Here is a 26,549-nt window from a genome sequence, read left to right on the forward strand (position 1 = left end):
AGCAGTCATCAAGCTTGGTGTGGACTACCTTTTCTTCCTTGTTTGGCCACATCAAACCGGCTACCTCAAGCAGCTCCTCAATTGACTGAGCAAGTCACCACCTGCCAATCAGCACCTGAAGCAAAGAACATTAAATTATATTTTGAGGACATATGAGGTAGATGCCCTTTTATGATCTTGCTGACATGAGCTGTTACATCACCTGACCCCTTCAGCCAATTTAAATTCTGCTTCAGACCCTGGTTCCCAGAAGGGCATTCCCATAATGTCAAGCTATAATGCAGAGTTGAGTTCCCTCAGATGGGAACTATATGGATTGCAGTTTATTGTTTGTATTAGCAATAAACACTAAGGGCAGCTGAATAAAATAAATGCACTTACTCTTTAATATTGTTGATCACTTAACACAGACGATCATTTTAATCATTGATTCATCTGCAAAAACCCATGTGTACTGGTCATGGAGTCATGGTGTTTCCAGAGCCTAGAGCAGGAATTCTATGTGTAAGTTAAACACAGCCTGGATGCAAAGCCTCATTCACACAAAGGGGAACTTTACACATGCTAATTGACCAACCAACATGTGTTTTTGGATGTTAGTAGAAACTGAAGAACATGGAGGAAATAATCATGGATTGAGGGAGAACATGCGGCCACAAGCCACTGGCATTGTGAGACAGCAACCATACCTGCTGCACCACTGTGCCATGCTACTTAGACATCAGTTCTTTCAGAGTTTAAATAGAAACAAAGTACCTAAAAGATTCAGAATATAATTGCATTCTTTTAATTGATTTTAAACTCACAGAAATTAACCTTATCTCTCAATACATCTTTAAAATCCAACCAGAAATACATTCAACCCCATAAGTCTGGAAGATAACATACTGAGGCTTGCATATAGACTCCATACCTCCTCACTAATCTACTGTAAACACTTTAAGACGATCTCACTGTGAACTGGGCTTTTGTTAATCCTTGTATACACAGCTTAACCGTCTCATTAGAGAAATCTGTCACCGAATACATGCTCAATTCTCCCAAACCTTCACCTGCAGAGGACAGCTGCTCCTCTGTTATTCTTTGGGAATATTTTTCTTGTATTTGCAGTGAATTAATGTATTTCTCATGCTTTTTTTATTCCTATAAGAACATATGCATATCTCAGGTCACATTTCTATTTTAAATATTACAAATCTTCAAAAAATTCTTTTAGAGTAGAATATTAAATTTTTTGTGTGACCTCTTGATTTCATTCTAAGCAATTGGTATAAACAGTGTGTGAACATGTGTAGATGTTTTGACATAATTAAACTAGAAACAATTCACTGATAGTTTTAGATTAGTTTTGGTGTTTGACCATAAAACGTGTTCTCATTTTCAATTAATATGAAAAAAATGAAGTTACTTGATTATTTTCCTTTAATAGCCTGTCCTGAGGTATTTTCATCCACAAATTTTGTTATAAAATATTGGTACACTTGATGTTTTGCAACACATGAAACAAGATCATTTCTGTTTCATTCACTTGTTACAGAAGCTTCAGACATTTCATTTATTTCATTTATTACATCCCAGCACCACTGAATTATGCATCCTGATTGGCCATAATGCACATTTTCTATATTATGTTATCATTTGTATTTAAAGGGAATAATACATGAATTGGAAACTGTGTATAAATATCATCAAGGAAATATTTTTGTGACATTTATGGAAGGAGTCTCTAGTGTCATAGTTAGAGCTTTGTAATTGTAATACAGTTAAAGCTGAATTTTGAATAATAATAACAATAATAATAACAACAACAATAATAATAATAATAATAATAACAGTAGTAGTTGTTGTTGTAAATGTTGTTTTAATGCAACCTGGCTTTAAAAGTGCATTAAATCTGGCAACCCTTCTGAGAGCAGAGGATCCAATCTGGCAACCCTGTCTGTTCACATGTACGGGACAACAGCTTCTCCTCAGCAGTTTGTGTGCGGGTTCTACACGCTGTTCTCCAGGAGAACCCTCTGACTAGAGGATTTTCACGCTTACGCAATGGGACACTGTTTATATCCGGGACTCGGCGTGTTTATTTCAGGGAATATAGGCTAGTCTTGGGGTTTAAGAGTAAAAACAGGGTGTTGTTGTTGCTGGTGTTTTTTGTTTTTTTTTACCCCTCTCACCTCCTTTCCCCACACTGCTCCACAGTTGGAGCTGGATTTGGAGGCCAAGATGGCCGCTGATCCCATGCAGGTAGGAAAAGTTTAGCGTTTTGTTTACAAACAGATTCTTGTTGGTATGGGGTTGTTTTAAAACTTTTAGGGACCGTGTAAACTCCTGATTCTTCTTCTTTTTCTTTTTCTTCTTCTTTATCTTGTGTGTGTGTGTGTGTGTGTGTGTGTGTGATTAGTCACTCCGTTACGCGCTAAAAGTGACACAACTCCGCGATTCCAACGCTACAGATGTTACAGATGCTTCACGTTTATGTCTCTATAGACTTTTCTAACTCTAAATCGTTACAATTTTCCGCTTCGAAACCCTTTCTTTCTTTCTTTCTTTCTTTCTTTCTTTCTTTCTTTCAACTTTGGGAATAGTTCTGGATCTGTTCAGACTTCAGTAAACATGGATCTGATTCAAACAGACTCAGCCTTTTGTGTTGTGTTTTCTTTTTTTTCCTCTCTCTCCCTCTCTCTCCACTGGCCATTACGCAGTATTGTAATTTGACTTGTTCCTGTTAACTGTTAATGTTTCTGTTTCTGTTCCTGTAAGTGTTTTTGTACTGTGTTAGTGATGAAGCAGTACACTACTGAAATTCAGTACTGGTGTAGACACTGCTACAGATAATGCTGGACATGCTACAAGTAACACTTTTACAGTCGCATCAGTGATTCTTAAGATCCAATTGTGTACTTTAAATTATTTTTAAAGGTACGCTTTATTTATGTGTATAAATGAAATTCATCAGACTCTCATTGTTGACAAGTTAAAAAGACAAAAAAAAAAACCTTACTTTATGTTACAGTAAACTCTGCTGTCTTGAAAATGTCAGAAAACTCATTGCTGACACTGGAGACTCCTTCTATGCATGATGCACAAACACGTTTCTCCTCACAGACTGAGGATGGTGCTTGTTTGTTTTTTTAATCGTTTGCATTAACATTCAGTCCCTCCACGAGTGTCTTTGTGATTGTTTCAGCTAAAACTGCTTGATTTTGCTGCAGCTTTTTTTTCTCCAAAAGTTATACTGCAGCTTGTACAGAGTATTTTATTTATTTATTTGTTTGTTTGTTTATTTTGAAGGAAAATTATTCAAATGTGTGAAGTCACAAGCCCAGGATTCTTCTTTTAAACTCCCCCCAGTGAGACACATGTCACGACTTTCTGTACTCATGTTTACACACATAAATGGAAGAAGGCTTTGGCTGAACGTGTGTTTGTGACGTCACACGAAACGTATCGGGTCAAATCTGTGGAAAATCAGGGTCATTTTAAAAAATCACAAGCTTGAAAGGAATATCGTAGACTTTGCTTGATTTAGCGTTTAATATATTTATCTGCGATTACAGAATCTTAAGGGGGGACTGAAATATAAACCTGCACTAAAGTCAGAGATGCTGTTCATCAGCACCTTCACATTCTTCATGTTAGTGTAGCAGTTTTATGGTTTCTGCATCATCCTAACGCTGAAGTGTTCCCGTGTTCTGGCTTTACGCTGCTTCTTTGAGCTTTGTGAATAGTTCTGCTTGTGTCGGGACTTCAGCAAAACATGGAGATAATTGAAACTCGGTGTGGTTTGTTTTTCTTCTCAGTGGACATTACGCCGTGTTTGTGTTGTTCCTGTTAGCTGTCACTGTTTCTGTTTCCGTTCCTGTTGGTGTTAGATGCTAAAGATCAGTAACAGATCAGACAAATCAGGAAAAACATCTGATTTTTATCCTCTGATGATTTTAAAGTGAAGTAAAAATACCAAACTGTACTTTCTTGTCACTGCAGTGGTGCCGTCATCAGTGTGTCTTAATCTGTAAAGGTGCATGTGATGGAGCTTTCTGTCTTTCAGATATCGCCATGTTCCTTTAATATTTTGAAAGTTAGAATATATTTCATAAATCCAGGTAAAAGATAAATTGTCCTTTAAAGCTTAAAAGACATTAAAGCAGCTGACGGCATCTTGAATATATTCACCCCTTAAGTATTTCCTGTTATCAGACGTCAATGAACCGAGTACGTTTGTTTGTTTATTTATTTATTTATTAATTAATTAATTAATTAATTAATTAATTAATTAAACCATTTCTACTCATTTCCAGTTCATTTTTTACACATAACTATCTACCAAAAGAGTACGATTTTAAGCTTAAAAACATGTAACAGCATCGAAATGCAAGCCAGATCCATCCATCCAATTTCTATACCCATTAGGGTCACGGGGGTCTGCTGGAGCCTATACCGGTGCACATTGGGCAAAAGGCAAGGGTACACCCTGGACAGGTCACCAGTCCATCACAGGGCCACACACAACCACACGCACTCACTCCAGTGGGCAATTTAGAATTACCAATCAGCCTAACGTACATGTTTTTAGACTGTGGGAGGAAACCGGAGTAAAACCACACAGGCACGGGGAGAACACGCAAACTCCACACAGAAAGTCTCCTGCCTGTTTGAACCTGGGATTTGAACCTACAACCTTCTTGCTGTGAGGCAACAGTGCGAACCACCAAGCCACTGTGCTGCCCTAGATTGTCTATGATTAATAAAAAAAAATCTCATATTCAGATGTCTCAGATAACATAATAAAATAAAATTCACTTTGGGAAGGAATGATTTTATATTCTGTGAGTCCTGTGATTCTGCGCTGTATCAGTATCGCTGTATGTGTCACTCCTTCTTTCACTTCTTTTTGGATTTCCTAACCTTGTGTTTGCGTGGGAAGATGTTTCCCGTACGAATCCGACACGTGTGCCTGCACTCAGTCGCATCAGCATGCGATCTTTCAGAGCTTTCTTATCTCATTCTAATCTGAATAAACACAGTGGGCACTAGCTAATAGGAAGCTTTTATATCCTGTCATCAGGGTTTATGAACTTATTACAGCATTACATTACAGATAAATTACCGCTTTAATTATGGCTTTGTTGTCCAAGTGGTGCATTAAAAGATCTTCTCATTTAAAACAGAAGATGTATTGAATCTTTTTATGTAATAAAATATATGTGAATGAGATGTTTCAATGTTTTCATTATAGTATTGTGATTGTGTATTTTTTATTTTATTTTAATGAATCATATAACTTGATATGACAGTTAGTTTCTTTGACGAACTGTTGTGATTGGCTAAGGTTAGAGCAAGGGGGCGGGGTTAGTGCATGTAGTGTCATTCATATAAATTTACTCCTGCAAAAGTTTAAACACCCTTGTTTATAAATAAATAATAATAGTAAATAAGTAAATGAATATATATGTGTTTTGTGTGGGTTTTTATTTTAAGGCTTCTGCATTACTGTCTATAGAAAGAAAAATTTGGTTTCCAAACATCATCATTTATCTAAACGGTTCGTCCTGGTCAAGGTCACGGTGAACCTGGAGTCAAGACACGGTGCGAGGCAGGAAAGAAACAAAGACAAAAAAATGAAATGTTACAGTACGACATTGTAGATTACAAAAATAGAGATATTCAGAAACGGAGCATTTTTCAGATAAACATGACACAGATTGTTCTGGTTTTACCGCAGACACAGAAGTGAGAAGCGGGGTGTGTAGACGTGTGTAGAAGATCTGCGTCAGGACTCTACTCTGTGCTGACCTTTACAGTCCGTTTCATATGTAGAAATGTTTCAGTTTATTGTCACTGAACATATTTACTTTTGCACATCATTGTACAGTTATAGGCTTTGCAGATTGTTAAAGCAGGAGTGTGTGTGTGTGTGTGTGTACATACCTGGTCTGTGTGAGTATGTGTGTAAGAGTAAAAGAAGAGTAAGTGTGTGTGTGTGTTCCTGTGTGTGTGTGAGAGACAGGGAGAATGTGTTGGTGTGCATACAAGCATGCATGCTAGTGTGTGAAACAAAGAGAGTGTGTGTGTGTGTGTAAGTGTGACTGTGCGAGCGAGCATGTGCGTATACCTGGTCTGTGTGTGACAGACGGGGAGAGTGTGTGTGTGTGTGTGTGTGTGACTGTGCGAGCGAGCATGTGCGTATACCTGGTCTGTGTGTGACAGACGGGGAGAGTGTGTGTGTGTGTGTGTGTGTGTGTGTAAGTGTGACTGTGCGAGCGAGCATGTGCGTATACCTGGTCTGTGTGTGACAGACGGGGAGAGTGTGTGTGTGTGTGTGTGTGTGCATGTGTTTAGGAAGTGACTGTAATCTTCTAAGCCTGTGACTCATTTCACGGAGGTGATAATAGAAGCCGGGGATTTTCTCTGTTTGTTAAAGGAGTAAATGTGATGTATTTCAGGAGAGTAGAGGAGCTGGATTTAAAACCTGAAGGAGTGTTTGTGCTCGCTCTGATACCTTATTGTTTCTATAGTAACGGCTCATTCACAGGGACCAGTACCGGGGACACTCCAGATAAACACAGTAAAAACGTGTGTAATGGTTGATCTGACAGAACTTTCTTACAGTAAAGAGATGTTTATTGATGTATCATGTGTGGAAGGAGTCTCCAGTATCAGTGCTGTGTATCAGTCAGAGGTCAAAAGTTTTCTGACACCTAGTTTGTAAATTATTGTGAGGAATAAAACACTTGTTCTTCAAACGCCTGAAACCCTTATGTTCCTCATCTCCAGGGTCACATGGTGTCAGATCATCTAGGCCTGGGTCATCACCTGGACCTGTCAGACACCATGGTGCAGCAGAAGCTGGACGAGATCCGTGAGCAGATCAAGCGCGAGATCCGTAAAGAGCTGAAGATCAAGGAGGGAGCGGAGAACCTGCGGCGCGTCACCACAGACAAAAAGAGGCTGGCCTACGTGGACACCATGCTGAAGAAGAGCAACAAGAAGGTGGAGGAGCTGCACCAGGATCTGCAGGAGCTCAACGCTCACATCGTGGTCAAGGATCCTGAAGAGCTTCTGTTAGGTAAGTTTATCTGTCCTCAGTCAACACGCTGGTAATGAAACAATCGGGAATAAGGAAGCTTTTCATCGAGGCCAAGGACGTTTAGTAGCCTTTTCAATCTGAGATGCAAAAGCGTGGAGGAGGTTTCACAAAAATACACTGAAATGAGAAAATGTGAAGTAACTAGTCTGGATTCTTCTGCTAGAGAATTAAATTAAAATGTGTTTATTTATATTATTTAGAGTCTGTGTACTTTTCAATCAATATATTTTCAGGTCAGTAACCATATTAAAATATATATAGAAATATGAGTGGTTATTAATTATTATTAATTATTATTTTTCTGTCTTTGTCAGGAATCACAGCTTTAAGTGCAGTTTCTTTCCTTTCTTTTGCTTTTTTGCAAATTAAAGGGTTAATTCGTAAGCAAGTGATTTCTGAAGCCTGTGCGTGTCACTGATGAGGCTGTAAATCATTCACAATGAATGTAATAAAGCAGAAAGAAAGACAGAAGAGCCTGAAAGAAGGAAAGAAAGAGAAGAGAGATGGACAGAGAGAAAGGTGGAGATAAAGAAAGAGCAGAGAGCTCCTGGTGTCTACAGCGTGATGTTCCATCCATCCATTTTCTATACCCGCTTTATTCCTAATCAAGGGGATCTGCTGAAGCCTATCCCAGCACACATTGGGCGAAAGGCAGGGGTACACCCTGGACAGGTCACCAGTCCATCACAGGGCCACATATAGACAGACAACCACACACACTCACTCCTATGGCCAATTTAGAAACCTAGTATACATGTTTTTGTACTGGGAGGAAACTGGAGTACCCAGAGTAAACCCACACTGGCACAGGGAGAACATGCAAACTCCACACAGAAAGGCCCCTGCCTGTTCGAACCAGGGATATGAACCCAGGACCTTCTTACTGTGAGGCAACATTGCTAACCACTAAGCCACCATGAACTGCAGAACATGATGTTCTGCAGTGTCATTCAATGGCTCAATCAGAGCCATTAGTTCATCACTGTTTCCTTCTCTATCTAGTTTATGAACTTTAAATTGCTTTTTGTTATAATTGTTTTAATATTATTAGCTTATCAAATGTAAACTATGTAATAAAGTTTGTTATGAAACGAGATGCTATGATGCAATGAGATGCTAGCTCCTCGTGAATCTGTTTGAAACATTCGTCCTCGTAACATGAAAGCGTCCTGTAGGAGGCGCCGTAATGTGAATCGCACCAATAACGCTACGAAGAAAAGTGGTTCTGATGAGTTCTATGTTTCTGTAGAGGAAGAGTAGACACAAGATCAAATGTTGAATTCTCATCTGTGTTTAGTAATTAAAGAGACAGCGGATGTGTGGGAGCGAGTGTTTATAGCTGCTATAACGTAAGTGAAAGCAGGAACTGACTTCATGGCAGGATCTGGATTGAATGTGTGTGCTGTGTGGTTCTTTAACTGTAAAACAGTTTACTGTGGATGTGGAAATTAAAGCACTCCTGGGTGTAGCAGTGACTCTGCACGTAGCTCCAGTATTAGCAGCATGAAGGTGATTGTGTTTGCGGTCGTGGGTTGAGTGTTGGGTCGTTGGCGTGATTGACGGGTTTTTTTTCATCCTGTTTTGTCCGGAACGTCTGCTGAAAAAGGACAGTCGTGATTGTGACTGTCGTTGTGTTGCTTTAATTGCTTTTGTGAGAGATGAGTCTTGGAGGTGCTACTGAAGAAGTCCAACAGGTTTCCTCTGTGTGTGTGTGTGTGTGTGTGTGTGTGTGTGAGAGAGAGTGTGTACTCGGTTGCGTGCAATTCCAGTCTGAACATGAAGCAGTAAGGTCACCTGTCAATGCTGTGGCTTTGCCGTTACGATACTTTGTGCTTTTGTCTTACGGTTTGTCGAGTTCATCAACCTGTTCTGCCCAGAGGCAGTGGAGCGAAACACAGTACTCTTCCAGCTCACATTACCTTCACACTCACTGCTAACCGGTGTGTGTGTGTGTGTGTGTGTGTGTGTGTGTGTGTGTTCACAGATTTAGAGTCGAGTTAAACGTGTCTCTCTTCAGATGTAATGAAGTATATAAAACGCCTCTCAAAGTGATGTTTCAGACCAAATTCTGTATCAAACTCACTCCAGATTTATCACAAACACACATCGCCATGGTAACGGCTAACTCATGTGTAAACAGCAGTGATTGCAGACAGAGTTAATTAATGAAATAAAAAACTGTGCTGCAGAGTAAAAAAACAACACTGGAGTTTCCTTTAAAAGTGTGTTATATTTCTCTTAGAACACAGCAAATCAGTGAATGCTTAATGAACTCTTAACAACTCGTAGTGAACACTTAATGAACGCTTAAGAAATGCTTAATGATGTCTTTTCAAACTCTTAATAAACACTTAATGAACGCTTAAAGAACTCTTAGTGAACTCTTTGAAGAACACTTAAAAAACTCGTAATGAACGCGTAATGAATGTTTAATGAACTCTTGATGTCTTCTCGAACTCAAACGCTTAACAAAACTGCTAAGTAGTTTTTGTCGTTCTTGTTCCCAGAATGCCCTCTGACCCCAGACACACCGAACAGCGAGAGCCGCCTGGCAGCGCTGAAGAAACAGATCCACATCGAGCTGAAGGTGAAGCAGGGAGCGGAGAACATGATCCAGATGTATTCCAACGGCTCATCCAAGGTAACGACCCAAACACCGAGAAATCAGTTAAACCTTAAAGATCAAAGCGCAGTTTACTTTCACTCTTTGGGATGGATGGATGGGGGGTGGATGGATGGGTGGATGGAGGGATGGATGGATGGAGGGTGGTTGGATGGAGGGATGGATGGATGGATGGGTGGGTGGATGGGGGGTGGGGGGATGGATGGATAATAAGAAGATGGAAAAAATGACATTAAGACAGAATAAAAGAAAGATAGACTGAATGAGAGTGAGACAGAAAGAAAGACAGAATAAATGAAGTAGAGGGGGACCAAGACTGAAAAAAAGATAGAAAAGGTTGTAAGATAGTAATGAAGAAGGAAAGATGGACAGAAAGAAATAAAGAACGAGAGTGGCACAGAAAATTTGGAAAACTCTCACTGCTGAGCCGATTTGAATGCTCCGAGTCACTAAAGACAGACAGAAAACCCATCCCTGTTCTCTGGAATTACATGCTCTATTCCTTATAGCACTCTCTCTCACACACACACACACAGAGTCATGATGGGTCAGTCTCGCTCTGATGCTCATAGAGATGGCGGGAATTCCGATAGGGATCTTCCCACCCAGATAGCAGGATGTGTGCGGATCAGTAAACTCACTCTGACCTGCTGAAGAGAGAAAACTCAGGATAGTTACATCACCCAGGATAATAACGCGGCCTCGAATAGAGGATGATGTCAGGCAGGAAGTAACTGATAAACACACACACACAGAGGAATCTGAGCGGAATGTCGTTCACGCCTCCTCGGGCGGTTGGTGTGTGGGTGTTGTTGCAGTTTGGGTCGCTGTGGAACAATGTGTTGTCTTCTGCATAATGAGAAACCTGATAGATTTGTGAATCTTCATGCTGGAACACACACACACACACACACACAATATAAACAGTTTAATCTGGTTTGATTCCAGCGCTGTTTTAAAATCATCCCTCATCACGCTGTATACCATCAGAGTAAAAAGAAAGAGAGTGAGACAGAAAGAAAGAAAGATGGAGAGACAGAATAAACGAAAGAATCACAAAAAGAAGTAAAGAAGAAGTAAAAGAAGAATCAAGACAGAGAGAAAGACAGAACAAATCAAAAGAAAGAAAGGACAGATGGACAAAGGAAAAGGTGAAAATATGTTTGTGTTTATTGTTCCCCAGTTCAAGAAAAATAAAGGGTTTTTCCACAGGTGAAAATAGAAAGAGAGAGAGAGAGAGAGAGAGAAAGAATCAAAGAAAGCATCAAAGAAAGAAAGAGGAAGGAAGGAGAGAGAGAGAGAAGTATAGTTAGAAACAGAGTCCTGGGTTAGAGGGTTCACTCTGCTCACACTACACCTGGGTTAACAATTAATCCTGGCTTTTCAAATGTTGATGTTTCACCCTGTACATTCATAAAGTGTGTGTGTGCGTGTATGTGTGTGCGTGTGTGCGTGTATGCGTGTATGTATGTGTGTGTGTGTGTGTGTGTGCGTGTATGTGTGCGTGTGTGCGTGTATGTGTGCGTGTATGTATGTGTGTGTGTGTGTGTGTGCGTGTATGTGTGTGTGTGTGCGTGTATGTGTGCGTATATGTATGTGTGTGTGTGTGTGTAGGATCGGAAGCTCCTGGCTGCTGCACAGCAGATGCTTCAGGACAGTAAGATGAAGATCGAGTTCATCAGGATGCAGATTCTGAAAGCCAGTCAGAGTCACGAGCTCAGCTTCGACACTCAGCACCTCATCGGTAACATCACTGAGTTTAACACTGCTAAACACACACACACACACACACACACACACGCACACGCAGAAAGCCTTATATGAGGCAATACTTTAAAGAAGCATTGAGTTGTTTTTTGTCTGATCAGTGGTAATGTGTGTGTTTGTTGTTTGCTTGTGTATCTGTGTGTTTGTTGTTTGCTTGTGTATCTGTGTGTTTGTTGTTTGCATGCATGCGTGTGTGTGTGTGTGTGTGTTCATGTTCGTGTTCCAGAGAAGCCTATTATCAGCCCTCTGGATCTGCGGGTGGAGGAATTATGTCATCATGCTCGTATCGAGCACGCTGTGGCTGAGGGAGCAAAGAACGTCATGAAGCTGCTCGGAACGGGCAAACTGGCTGAGAAGAAGATTCACTCAGAGGCACGGACACACACACACACACACACACACACACACACACACTACACTCATATATACACACACTACATTTTTTTTCTTATTTCTCTATTTGCCTTTGTTTGTTTGTTTGTTTTGTAGAAGTATTAGATTGTTTTTGTATGGAAGATTGAATTGAACAACAATTGAATTAGACTCAGATAATGAAGGTCTGTGTGTGTGTGTGTGTGTGTGTGTGTGTGTGCGCGCGTGTGTGTGTGTTCCACAGGCTCAGGCTCGCTTTAATGAGTCCAGTCAGAAGTTGGATCTGTTGAAGTTGTCGTTAGAGCAGCGTCTGACCGAACTCCCGCCTCAGCACCCGAAGAGCAGCGTGATCATGGAGGAGCTGGTGTTCATGAGCTCTGCCTCTCTGAGCCCCAGACACAGCCTCGTGTCCACACACACACCATCACCCTACAGCACTCTGGCCAAACCTGCTGCCCTCACCGGTGAGCACACACACACACACACTTTGTCTCACTCACACACACACACACACACACTTTGTCTCACTCACACACACACACACACACACTTTGTCTCACTCACACACACACACACACTTTGTCTCACTCACACACACACACACACTTTCTCACTCACACACACACACACACTTTGTCTCACTCACACACACACACACACACTTTCTCACTCACACACACACACACACTTTGTCTCACTCACACACACACACACTTTGTCTCACTCACACACACACACACTTTGTCTCACTCACACACACTTTGTCTCACTCACACACACACACACACACACACACTTTGTCTCACTCACACACACACACACACTTTGTCTCACTCACACACACACACACACACTTTGTCTCACTCACACACACACACACTTTGTCTCCCTCACACACACACACACACACACTTTGTCTCCCTCACACACACACACACACACACACACACACTTTGTCTCACTCACACACACTTTGTCTCACTCACACACACACACACACTGTCAACCGACAGCATGCTGGCCAAACCTGCAGCTCCCACCAGTGGGCACACACACACACACACACACACACACACCGTCACCATACAGCACACTGGCCAAACCTGCTGCTCTCACCGGTGAGCACACACTCTCACACTCTCTCTGTCTCTCTCTCTCTCTCACTCACACATACACACACACACTCTCACACACACACACACACACTGTCACCATACAGCACGGTGGCCAAACCTGCTGCTCTCACTGGTCACTCTGTCATTCTCTCTCTTTCTCTCTCTCTCTTTCTCTCTATGACACAGTCGTTTACAAACACACAAAAAATTTGACAGACAGCAAACAGCTGCATCATTTAAGACTCAAGTAGGGGACGTGGCCTAAATTCATAGATTTTATCAACAATGTTGTCAGCTGCTACTATAGAAACAATAACGTATTAACGATAACAAGCACATCAGTATAAACCCATGAAGACGATGATGACGAAACTCACCTGCCTTGATTCTTTCCCCTCCTGCAGGAACGTTAGATGTCCGGCTGATGGGATGTCAGGATCTGCTGGAGAACGTTCCGGGTCGCTCGAAAGCCGTGACGGCATCTCTGCCCAGCTGGAGCCCCAGCGACACGCGCTCGTCTTTCATGAGCCGCCACAGTCGCAGCCGCAGCCTCTCCAAAACGGACGAGCTCTCCAGTTCAGTGACCGCTCTTCCCTCACCACACTAAACACATCTGCAGCCTTAACACTAAACATGCTGAGTCCTGAGTTCTGATTGGTGGATCAGGTGTTGAATCATTTTCTCTAACAGCAGCTCTGACCACAGCACAGGTTTATATTAATGCACCCGCTCGATACTTTATCATTTCCATAGCAACAGCTCCTTCACAGGGACGTGGTGTTGTTTAATAAATAAGAACCGTAATCGCTGCTAATTTGCTGTTCTATAAGAGCAGGGGTCCACAACCACCAGGCTGTGGACCCGTACCAGGCCGCAAAGAAACAATAAACTTTTATATATGTAAATTTTATATATGTAACTTAAAATTTTATGGATTTCCATAAAAAAATTGCCACTTCCAAACACGCCACACTCCCACATTTCCCACAGTCGCAGCCCAAAATCAAATGTCACCCACACACACCCGCCCCCTGGCCCATGGTACGAAAAAGGTTGGGGACCGCTGTGTAAGAGGAATAAAACACTTCACACGATGTGCAGTTATTAGAAAGATAATTTTCTGATAGTAAGAGTGAGTCCCGTGTTTATCACCTGACTCTGTTGATGATTATTTTCCTCTAACAGCTCAACACACAGAGGCTTTACTACCCCAAATATCATGTGACTGATCACACACACCTCCAACTAATGGTGTCCCTTTAATCACTACACTTTACTGAGACAGAATCTGATTATAACTGAAATATTGATGTTTATTGTGTAGTGTTGGTGTTTATTATGTAGCTTTTATAACAAAAAATATTTACTGTGAAATACATTGTTTGAATGTCCATGTAGTAACATGTTTGTTTTTCCCACCTGTAAAAGTGTGTGTGTGTGTTTGAACAGATGAGATCAGTGCTGTGTTGAAGCTGGATAACACCGTCGTGGGCCAGACGAGCTGGAAACCCGTCAGTAATCAGTCGTGGGATCAGAAGTTTACACTCGAGCTAGATCGGGTAAAAAAAACGAACAAAAAAAAACAGCATTGTGTCGGTTCACACTTTTAATATTTCACTCTGATCTAAATTTTTCAATAATCGTTAAAGATTTGAAGTGAATAGTTTTATGGCCACATTCCACAGAGCCGTGCACAAATACACTTTAATATTATTAATATTCAGATGTTATTTACTGTGTTCTTGAGAGTGTGAGGGAGGGAGTGTGTGTGTGTGGGTGAGTGTGAGAGAGTTGCTGTGTGTGTACGAGTGAGTGATAGAGAGTGTGTGTGTGTGTGTGTGTGTGTGTACATACCTTGTTAGTTCCGATGTTAAAGAAAAAGAAGTGTATGTGTGAGGGTGTGTGGGTGGGGGTGTGTGGGTGGGTGTGTGTGTTTGGATGTGTGTGTTTGTGAGTGTTAGAGAGTGTGTATGTGTGTGGAGTGACACTAGACTCTGTGATTAGACTTTGATATTTACAGTTTTTATTTCTCTGACTTTGTGTTTGTTTATTTATTTGTTTGTTTGTTCTAGTCTCGTGAGCTGGAGATCTCGGTGTACTGGAGGGACTGGCGTTCTCTTTGTGCTGTGAAGTTCCTCAGGCTGGAGGATTTCCTGGATAACCAGCGTCACGGGATGTGTCTGTACCTGGAGCCTCAGGGGACGCTGTTCGCCGAGGTGCTGAGAACAAATACGGCTGATCCCAAAGTCCAGTCAGCTGACCAATCAGAATCCAGTATGAAATAGCGCTGTGATGTGAAGCCGTGATTTTCTCAACACTGTTTGTTTTACAGGTGACATTCTTTAACCCTGTGATCGAGAGGAGAACCAAGCTGAGGAGACAGAAGAAGATTTTCTCCAGGCAGCAAGGTAAAGAGTATTTTCTGTCTGGTTAAAAGTCCGAGTCTTCACTTCGACACGGTCCAGATGCTTTTCTGCTCATCCCTGTTGTAAAGACTCACTGTTCCAGATTCCGGCCCCAGATGTTGGCGGGAGGAGAGTCATTAGAGGGACAGGAACTAGCTCATGTCCGAGTTTCCTGATAGAGTAGCCAGGGTGAAGCAACAAATGATAGACATCTCCCTCAAAATAACTTCAACAGGTCAAATCTTTGCTTCTTCATCAGTCTGTCTCTAGCTAGGTTTCTCTGCTGTTAGCATAATATATTCACTAATATATTCACTTTTCAGCTCATCAGACTCAGCTTCTTTAACTGAACAGCAGTTACAGACCATCCCCCCCCTCCACCTCATAGTATGGGGTATTCTTTTTAAAAACAGGTTTTGTGTGTGTGTGTGTGTAGGGAAGACGTTTGTCAGGGCTCCACAGGTGAACATGAACATGGCGACGTGGGGACGACTGCGCAGAGCGATTCCCTCCATCAGCAACTCGTTCAGCCCACAGAGCGGCGCAGAGCAGGGGACAGAACTGGGGCGCAGGGTTCATCCACACACACACACTCTGACCAGGTACAGACACACACTGACCAGGTACACACACACATACACACACACCGACCAGGTACACATATAAGCACACATACAGACATTCCGACCAGGTACACACATACACACACGCACATTCATATACATACACACACGCACATTCATATACATACACACACGCACATTCATATACATACACACACACACACACACACACACACTTCAACCAGACACACCCACTCCAACCAGGTACACACATACACTCCAACCAGATACACACACACACACACTAACCAGGTACACACATACACTCCAACCAGGTACACACACACACACTAACCAGGTACACACATACACTCCAACCAGGTACACACATACACTCCAACCAGGTACACACATACACTCCAACCAGATGTACACACACACACACTAACCAGGTACACACACACACACTAACCAGATACACACACACACTCTAACCAGATACACACATGCACATATACTCCAACCAGGTACACACACACACACTAACCAGGTACACACACACACACACATTCATGTACACACACACACACCAACCAGATGTACACACACACACACTAACCAGGTACACACACACACACTAACCAGATACACACACACACTCTAACCAGATACACACATGCACATATACTCCAACCAGGTACACACACACACACCAACCAGGTACACACACACACACACATTCATGTACACACACACACACACTCCAATCAGGTTACACAGGATGTATGAGACATTTTTCCACACAGTCAGATTAAAGCTCTAATAACAGCAGGTTTATTATTTTCTCCACTCATTTACACTGAACTCCTTTACACTGAACACAGATGTCAGCTGAATGTAAAACGAAGGTGAATCTGTCAGGTTATCTTTATTTTTGTGAGTCTGTTGTAGATGTTTCTGTGTGATTAAATAAAATCTCCACAGTGAGTCAGCGGTCACTAAGCTGGACTTCGATAAAGACGCCAGGTCGGGCTGTAAGAGCTACTCGCTGAGCCGAGTCAGAGAAACACTACAGGATGAGAAGATCCACAAAGAACAAGTGCAGGTAACATCAAAGCATCACATGGAGAACATCTCTTCTGTGAAGGAGAGCCGAAGCAAACACTGCAAAACACGACGCCTTAATGAAAATAAATCTTAAATATGGTCAGATTTGTCCAGTCCAAAATTTTACACTGAATCCAGAATTAAACCTGTTTATCATCAATTTAATAAATTATTTTCTACTGACAGATTATACAGAAATAAATGCTTAAAATTAATATAGAAAAACAGAGCAATAAAGAGAGCAAGAATGAGGGAGAGACAAGCAAGAGTGAGAGAAAGAGTGCGAGTGAAAATGAGAAAGAATGCAAGAGAGAGAATATGGGAGAAAGAAAGAAAGAAAGAAAGTGGAGAGAGAGAGTGAGAGAATGTGAGTGAAGAGAGAGTAAAAGAATGTGAGTGGAGAGAGAGAGAGAAAGGTGAGAATGTGAAAGTGAGAGAAAGAAAGAAATAAAGAGATAGGGAGAGAAAGCGAGTGAGAGGCGAGATAGAAAGAAAGCGAGTGAGAAAATGAGAGATAGTGAGCAAGAGAGAAAGAAAGAGCGAGAACGAGAAAATAGTTGATATGGGATAGTTAGAGAGAAAGATGAGAGAAAGAGAGAGGGATAGTTAGAGAGAACGGGTGAGAGATAAGAGAGATATTCAGTATGTACACTATATTGCCAAAAGTATTCGCTCACCCATCCAAATAATCAGAATCAGGTGTTCCAATCACTTCCATGGCCACAGGTGTATAAAATCAAGCCCCTAGGCATGCAGACTGTTTTTACAAACATTTGTGAAAGAATGGGTCGCTCTCAGGAGCTCAGTGAATTCCAGCGTGGAACTGTGATAGGATGCCACCTGTGCAACAAATCCAGTCGTGAAATTTCCTCGCTCCTAAATATTCCACAGTCAACTGTCAGCTGTATTATAAGAACGTGGAAGTGTTTGGGAACGACAGCAACTCAGCCACGAAGTGGTAGGCCACGTAAACTGACGGAGCGGGGTCAGCGGATGCTGAGGCGCATAGTGTGAAGAGGTCGCCAACTTTCTGCAGAGTCGATCGCTACAGACCTCCAAACTTCATGTGGCCTTCAGATTAGCTCAAGAACAGTGCGCAGAGAGCTCATTGGAATGGGTTTCCATGGCCGAGCAGCTGCATCCAAGCCATACATCACCAAGTGCAATGCAAAGCGTCGGATGCAGTGGTGTAAAGCACGCCGCCACTGGACTCTAGAGCAGTGGAGACGCGTTCTCTGGAGTGACCAATCGCGCTTCTCCATCTGGCAATCTGATGGACGAGTCTGGGTTTGGCGGTTGCCAGGAGAACGGTACTTGTCTGACTGCATTGTGCCAAGTGTAAAGTTTGGTGGAGGGGGGATTATGGTGTGGGGTTGTTTTTCAGGAGCTGGGCTTGGCCCCTTAGTTCCAGTGAAAGGAACTCTGAATGCTTCAGCATACCAAGACATTTTGGACAATTCCATGCTCCCAACTTTGTGGGAACAGTTTGGAGCTGGCCCCTTCCTCTTCCAACATGACTGTGCACCAGTGACCAAAGCAAGGTCCATAAAGACATGGATGACAGAGTCTGGTGTGGAGGAACTTGACTGGCCTGCACAGAGTCCTGACCTCAACCCGATAGAACACCTTTGGGATGAATTAGAGCAGAGACTGAGAGCCAGGCCTTCTCGTCCAACATCAGTGTGTGACCTCACAAATGCGCTTCTGGAAGAATGGTCAAAAATTCCCATAAACACACTCCTAAACCTTGTGGACAGCCTTCCCAGAAGAGTTGAAGCTGTTATAGCTGCAAAGGGTGGACCGACGTCATATTGAACCCTATGGATTAGGAATGGGATGTCACTTAAGTTCATATGCGAGTCAAGGCAGGTGAGCGAATACTTTTGGCAATATAGTGTATATTACACTGTGAGTGAAGAGTAATTCATGTGACTGACGTTCATTCACAGCTCCATCACTTCATCACTCACATGATGGTTTACTGAGTTGATGGTCATCAGTCTAACGGAGGAGGAGTAACGACACGGGTTATACGAGGTCACTGGACTGCAGGGTATTTTTCACAATAAAACCACCTCAAACCGGTTTCATCTACAGCACTAAGAAATCTGAAAAATTACATCACATCACCCACAGGGGGCAGTGCAGCCTCTGAAACATTACTGACCAAACCATCAGGTGAATCAGGTGATTCAGTTGGAAAAACTGATTCAGATACTGCTTCAGATCCTAAATAAGATCCTGATTTAGATTCCATGAATTGAATCATGGAACAGGAAGCTGGAGCTTATTCACGTCCAGCTCACGTCTCACATGTGTTTAAGCTAAATATGAAACGTTCTCCTCCACAGGATGCTCTGAGATCGTTCGACTTCCTGAACAACGTGAACAGCGTAGTGGGATCCCCTGAGCTCAAGCACACCTCCGAGGAGGAGCTGCAGATGGAAACGCCCAGGCTGGAGCTCATCGCTGTACAGAAACACAGAGAGATCAGGTGACGCTTTCATTTTTCTTACAAAATCTCACCAATGATAGCTGATTTATTTATGTATTTAGTTAGTTAGTTATTCATGACCTTGATGTGTTTTAGGGACGAGGAAGAGGATGATGAAGAAGAGGAGCAGTTCCACTTCAGCCTCAGAAACTTTAAATGTATAGCAGTGTTAGGACGTGGCCATTTTGGAAAGGTGATAGAAATTAAACTGTCTAATGTTCTTCTCCTCTAATGTTCTACTCCTCTAGTGTTCTCCTCCACTAATGTTCTCCTCCTTTAGTGTTCTCCTTTACTGTTCTCCTTCTCTAGTGTTCTTCTCCTCTAGTGTTCTTCACCTCTGTGTTCTCCTTCTCTAACATTCTCCTCCTGTAATGTTCTCCTCCTCTAATGTTATCCTCCTCAAGGTTCTCCTTCTCTAATATTCTACTCCTCTAGTGTTCTTAACCTCTGTGTTCTCCTCCTATAGTGTTCTCCTCCTCTGGTTGTTCTCCTCCTTTGTGTTCTCTTCATAGAGGTTCCCCTCTCAGTGTTGTCAGTGAGGTGATCTTGGTCCACTTCAGAGTTAACTCTAGTGAGGAAGTGAATTGACTCTTGGGTCTGACTGAATGAATCATAAGAGTGAATCAAGTCACCTTTTTCTGCTTGTTCTTTCTTCTTCTTCATATTCTGTGTCTGTTCTTGTTTACATTCTTAATTTCATTTACTTACTTCTTTCCGTTAATCATCTAAATGCTTTAGGTTATTCCTCAGTATAGCTGCAGGTTTGTGTAGCTGATTCCGTCCTCACTCAGCTGTGTCTTGTTCCACAGGTGTTGCTAGCCGAGTACAGCATCACAGGAGAAATGTTCGCCATCAAGGCCTTGAAGAAAAGAGACATTGTGGCTCGTGATGAAGTAGACAGGTGTGAGATAAACGCGTGTTATTTATAAGATTGTGAGATTTGTGATCGGTTGCGGCGCTGAGGCTTGGTGTGTTTTTCGTGCAGCCTCATGTGTGAGAAGAGGATCTTCGAGACGGTGAACAGCGTTCGGCACCCATTCCTCGTCAACCTGTTCGCCTGCTTCCAGACTAAAGAGCATGTGTGTTTTGTGATGGAGTATGCAGCAGGAGGAGACCTCATGATGCACATCCACGCTGACGTCTTCTCAGAAGCACGTGCCATGTGAGTGCACTGAGTCTGGGGCTCTCATAGTTGGGAGCTCTTGGAATCTGTAGCTTTCAGACACGGGGGCTCTCGTAGTCAGGGGCTCTCAGACAATGGGGACTGTAGTAGTCAGGGGCTTTCATAGTCGGGGGCTGTCTGAGTCTGGGGCTCTTGGAATCTGGGGCCTTTAGACACGGGGGCTGTCATAGTTAGGGGCTCTCAGACATGTGGACTGTAGTAGTCGGGGGCTCTTGGAATCTGGGGACTGTAGTAGTCAGAGGTTCTTGGAATCAGACACGGGGGCTCTCTAAGTCTGAGGCTCTTTTAGTCTGGGGCCCTATTGTCATGGGCTCTCGGACACGGGGACTATATTAGTCAGGGGCTCTCAGCCATGGGGCATCTCATAGTTGGGGCTGTCAGACACAGGTGCTCTCATAGTCAGGGGCTATTGTAGTCGGGGGTTCTCAGACATGGGGGCTCTCTGTCAGGGGCTCTCGTAGTCGGAGGTTCTGTTAGTCAGGGGTTCTCTTAGTCTGGGCTTGTAAAATCACCTGCATGTAGTTCACCCAATTTTTCTCACATACAAGTGTCTAGTCCAAACTCTTACCATTATAAACCTGAAGAAATTCAACACGCAAGAAGGAAATACAGTTTTTTTTTTGGTTGTTAAGTGTAATACAATGTAAAAAAGGAGCAAGTAAAAAGATACTAGATAATAAATTTAGTACAATATCATGAATATATTAGTGGATGCTGTGGTGTAATTTAACAAAATGGCTTCCACGCTCTTTATTCTGCAGTAGATTAGCACTTGATCTGGCACAGAGATTTAATCATGCAAACTTAAAGTGAGGTTATGGAATGGTAATGTGTCTGCAGGATGTAGGTGATTTTATAACTTTTTATTTCGCTTGTGAAGAATAAGCTGACCAAGCACTCATCAATTCCACTTGTTAGCAGCATCAGCTTTGTAGCTTCACTTAATCACTAAAAGAAAAGTCTTAAATTCTTAACTCTTCATCTTTCCTCACGTTTCCTTTGGCAGGTTTTACGCAGCTTGTGTGGTCTTAGGGTTGCAGTTTTTACACGAACACAGGATTGTGTACAGGTAATCAAAGCTTTCCACACCATTATCCATGTTTAGTGTTTGTTTCCTGTGGAAATGACGGCAGTGAAATTTAACCTGCAGAGATCTGAAGCTGGATAATTTACTGCTGGACACGGAGGGATATGTGAAAATCGCAGACTTCGGTCTTTGTAAAGAAGGTGAGAGAGATTGTGTGTTTATTCAAGTGGCATAATTCAGACTTGGATAGACAGAGTCTTCAGTAACATTGTATGTTTGTGTGTGTGTGTGTGTGTAGGAATGGGCTTTAGGGATAGGACGAGTACTTTCTGTGGCACACCTGAGTTCCTGGCCCCTGAGGTGCTCACGGAGACGTCATACACCCGTGCTGTGGACTGGTGGGGGCTCGGAGTGCTCATCTTTGAGATGCTGGTCGGCGAGGTCAGGCTTCACGCACACACACTCCATATAGTGCTGTGATAGTAAAATAATCAACGATGGCATGGTGTGAGGAAGTTATAACACTATTACTGTTAATTCACGTCCCCAAGTGTTTTATTACACTTCCTGTTTTATTAACAAACAGTTCTAAATAAACCAAAGATTTGTAGCTGCTTATATGCTCATATTAATTAATCAACCAATCAGAGTTCAGAACTCATCAGCGCTGTGATAGAAATTGTTATAATACTATAGAATTCTGCTTAGGGTTTAGCTAGCTAGCTTAATTATTGTTAGCCGCGTGACTCAGAGGTGAGTTCCTCAAACTGTTTTATTTGAATATTTATTTACCAGGTTAAATTTGGACGTTGCGTAGTAAAACTCAGCCTCTTATTGGTCACTGTGTGTCATACCCCTCAGTCTCCGTTTCCCGGTGATGACGAAGAGGAGGTTTTTGACAGCATCGTGAACGACGAGGTGCGCTACCCAAGGTTCCTCTCCACCGAGTCCATCTCCATCATGAGGAGGGTGAGTGACTTGAACTCTGTCGCCTCTGTTCCTCACACCGACCTGATTTACACTGAGCGTAACATTTAACATCTCCTGCAGTTGTTGAGGCGGAATCCCGAGCGGCGTCTGGGAGGAGGAGAGCGTGACGCTGAGGAGGTCAAGAAGCATCTGTTCTTCCGTGTGAGTGAATACCCTATCCCTGTGCTGACACTAGCTGCAGTTTTCTCTCTGCGCTTCCATAGTCACGCATCCCAGACACATTTGAATTCAGATCTTTTGTGCAAATGAGATCAGATGAGCGAAAGCAAATGGAAGGAAATTCCCTGCACTTACGCAGCCAGTGATTCAGCCCGTGACGGACCAGAGTGAAGGGACAGTTCAAGAAGGGAACGATGAGAAAGAGAGAGAAAAAGTGAGCATGAGAGAGAAAGTGAGCGAGAGAGAGGAAATGGATGAGAGAGAAAGTGAGCGAGAGAGAGGAAATGGATGAGAGAGAAAGTGAGCGAGAGAGAGGAAATGGATGAGAGAGAAAGTGAGCGAGAGAGAGGAAATGGATGAGAGAGAAAGTGAGCGAGAGAGAGGAAATGGATGAGAGAGAAAGCAATGACAAATTAAAGGAATGGAAGGAGAAAAAGAAACTGAAGGAAGAAGGCAAAGAAAGGAATGAAAAGAGAGAAAGGAAGGAAAGGAGGAATGAAAGTAAAATGGAGAAAGTAAGGAAGGAGGAATTAATGAATAGATAAAGAAAGTGAAGGAAATGGAAAAAAGGGAAGGAATGGGAGGAGAAAAAGAAGAAAAGAAAAGGAGGATGGAGGTGAAGTAAAGTGATTACGGAAAGAAACAATGCAGGATGGAATGAAAGAAAGCAATGGCGAAGAAAGTGAAGGATGTGGGGAAAGGGAATAGAAGGAATGGAAGGAGAGAAAGAAACTGAAGAAAGGAGGCAAAGAAAGGAATGAATAAAGAGAAAGGAAGGAAAGGAGAGAAGGGGATAGAAGAAGAATGAATAAGAAGCAGGAAAAAAATGAAAATGAAGAGAAAAAAAACTGGGAATAGAAGGAGCAATTAATGAATAGATAAGGAAAGAGAGGAGAGAAAGAAATGGCAAAAGGAAAGAAAAGGAAGAAAGTTACATAAACTGAAGTAATGAATGAGAGGAAGGAGGTGAAGTAAAGGGATGACAGAAGGAAACAATGCCGGATGGAATGAGAGAGAAAGATGGTAAAGGAAGGGAAAAGAAAAAGAAGCAAAGGGATGAGAGAGGGTTAGAAAAAGTAAAGTAAAAGAAAGAATGAAAGAAAGAAGTCGTGTCACTGCCTTGATCAGAAAACACACTTTAATAAAAGCTTGTTATCTAAATGGCGAGAGAGCGCCAGTAGGAAGATCTTCCAGGTTTCCTGAAGAACTTGAGCTAAGCAGAGGAATGTCTTTGTGTTGTGTTAAACCCTGACCCTCATCCTGCACTGTTCAATCCTCCAGAGCATCGACTGGAGCAGACTGCTGGCGCGGAAAATGAAGCCTCCATTCGTGCCGTCGATCCACGGAGCGAGCGACGTCAGCAACTTCGACGACGAGTTCACATCAGAGGCGCCGGTGTTCACCCCGCCCAGAGATGCACGCCCACTGAGCCGGGAGGAGCAGGAGATGTTCGCTGACTTCGACTACATCGCTGACTGGTGTTAGCGGCCGCTCACACACGCATGCTAGCTCACACGGACCTCATTATTAACCACTGTGAACACGGCTCCGCTTCCACTTCCTGTTCCTCTCTCGCACACAAGACGCTTTTACTCCAGCTAGAACCTTCTCCTGGAGATGCTGCATGGAGCAGGATTTAAAGAAACGCACTCTCTCTCTTTACGAAGGAGGACACGAGTCCCGCCCACCTTCATGGTCACTTCCTGAAGGGAAGGAAACGCTGAGACTTTATGGTTTCCACGGTAACAATACTGAATACCGTGATAAATGTGCAGGAGTGTATTTACCACTACAGGCTCCGCCCACTCCTCCTTAACGGCCACGTTACTACACCGTGACAAGCTACGTACGCTACACACGTCCTGATTTCGCTAAGATGCCACACATCCGCGTTCACAAGTCAGCTAGCCACTTCACGTGAAATAAATCACCCATGGTTATAATAACGTAATAAACTCAAATCTAATGTTACTAGCGAATTTAGTGATTGATCAATTCTGTAATATTTAGCCGAACGTTTGCTAGCTTTGTAATGAATTTGTTGTAAAACATTAGCTACTTTGCAGTAGAACTTTTGGCTTGTGATTAACAATTTACCCAAGATCATTACTAGCATAGCTAGTAGATTTGATTTTTAGTTAGCCCTTTGTTGTTAGCTATTTATTTTTAATTACATGCAAAATTTTGGCTAATGCTAGCCATATTTGTTTAGATTACATACAAAATAGTTGTATGTATGATTCTATATTTGTTATTTACCAGTGCACTATATAGAAATAATCCCTTAAAGTATCCAGATGTGTCAAAATGCACTGCTGCAGGTTGGAATCTGATTGTCATAATCTGGCGCCTATAAAGCACCCAAGCTAATACGTAGTATGCTAGCTAGTAAATTTAGCTAGCTAGTACTGAAACATTAACGCCGCATGTTAGAGGGCTAATGTTAACCCGTTGCTGCATTGAGCTTAGCTTCCAAAATGAATATAACGTCACTCGTTGATGCAGAAACGCAAGGCGCTAAGCGAAATCAGGACGTCGGTAACGGGATGCAGCGATTCCGCTCCATAATGATGGACACGACTCGCCACTGTAGGGTCATTCGCCATAGCATGCAGCTGTGAGTTCACTCCAGATGGTAGGATTAAAGGACAATATTGTATGTTAATGTAACGTTTTAAGCAAATACACAAAAAATATAATGTTTTGATGATACTGTGAATGTGCACCAAGTCGACAAGAACGATCATGTACGGGGTAGAATGGGGGAGGGGTTTTGTGTTGTGGGGGGAGGGGCGGCGAAAACATTGTACAGAACAAAAGATTGTCAATAAACATAGCTCCAATGCGAGTTACCCTAATAAAGCGTCATGAAATTCCGAGACTTTGTGGATAACGGTGAACGTCCCTGACATAATCCCCCAGACACACCATATCAGGGCACAAAGATTTTTGCTCATCAAATACAGTACAGACTCACGGAGCTGAAGATCACCAGTGTTTTAATCTCCTCCAGGTCCAGGAGACATTACACTGTTCATTTCCTACAAACGCTTCTGAAAACTGTATTTTTCCTTACATTTTGCTTCAGTCACACTTCTCGTCTAGAATCTTTTTATCGTTTTACACATTTCCCAGTGATTCAGTACACAGCTTTTAACATTTGTGAAACTTTTAACGTAAATGTTACAATCTAGTGGGCTGGAGCATTTACTGTTTTTCGTTTGGGAACAGAAACAAAGTACATATACACCAATCAGCCATAACATTATGACCACTGACAGTTGAAGAGGAGAGCAGTCTTATTCACATCATGGCACCTGTTAGTGGGTGGGCTATATTAGGCAGCAAGCATCTCCAAAACTGCAGCTCTTGTGGGGTGTTCCCGGTCTGCAGTGGTCACTATCAAAAGCGGTCAAAGAAAGGAACAATGGTGAACTGGCAACAGGGTCATGGACGGCCAAGGTTTGTTGGGAGCGAAGGCTGGCCCGATCCAACAGACGAGCTCCTGTTAACTGCTGAAGTTAATGCTGATTCTGATAGAAAGCTGTCAGGATACACCGTATAGGACGGGTAAGGGCTGTTTTAGCAAAAGACGGATCAACACAATATTAGGTAGGTGGTCATTATGTTATGCCTGATCGGTGTGTAGCGTTTATG

General features: G+C 42.6%; 1 protein-coding gene across 1 annotated transcript; it reads left to right on the forward strand.

The window, feature by feature from the left end:
• Positions 1-1,945: 1,945 nt before the first annotated feature.
• pkn2a (protein kinase N2a) lies at positions 1,946-25,657 on the forward strand. The gene is made up of 22 exons (XM_058414534.1): positions 1,946-2,244; positions 6,775-7,066; positions 9,595-9,728; positions 11,325-11,454; positions 11,704-11,849; positions 12,094-12,313; positions 13,369-13,539; positions 14,414-14,523; positions 15,037-15,180; positions 15,297-15,372; positions 15,806-15,971; positions 16,917-17,037; positions 19,391-19,533; positions 19,630-19,726; positions 20,343-20,434; positions 20,519-20,695; positions 21,723-21,785; positions 21,867-21,943; positions 22,042-22,184; positions 22,605-22,712; positions 22,794-22,874; positions 24,174-25,657. The coding sequence occupies exons 1-22, from the start codon at positions 2,224-2,226 to the stop codon at positions 24,375-24,377; spliced, it is 2,916 nt and encodes a 971-aa protein (XP_058270517.1). The 5' UTR covers positions 1,946-2,223; the 3' UTR covers positions 24,378-25,657.
• Positions 25,658-26,549: the final 892 nt, after the last annotated feature.

This window comes from Hemibagrus wyckioides, linkage group LG17 (genome assembly GCF_019097595.1).
Source record: "Hemibagrus wyckioides isolate EC202008001 linkage group LG17, SWU_Hwy_1.0, whole genome shotgun sequence".
Taxonomy (NCBI): domain Eukaryota; kingdom Metazoa; phylum Chordata; class Actinopteri; order Siluriformes; family Bagridae; genus Hemibagrus; species Hemibagrus wyckioides.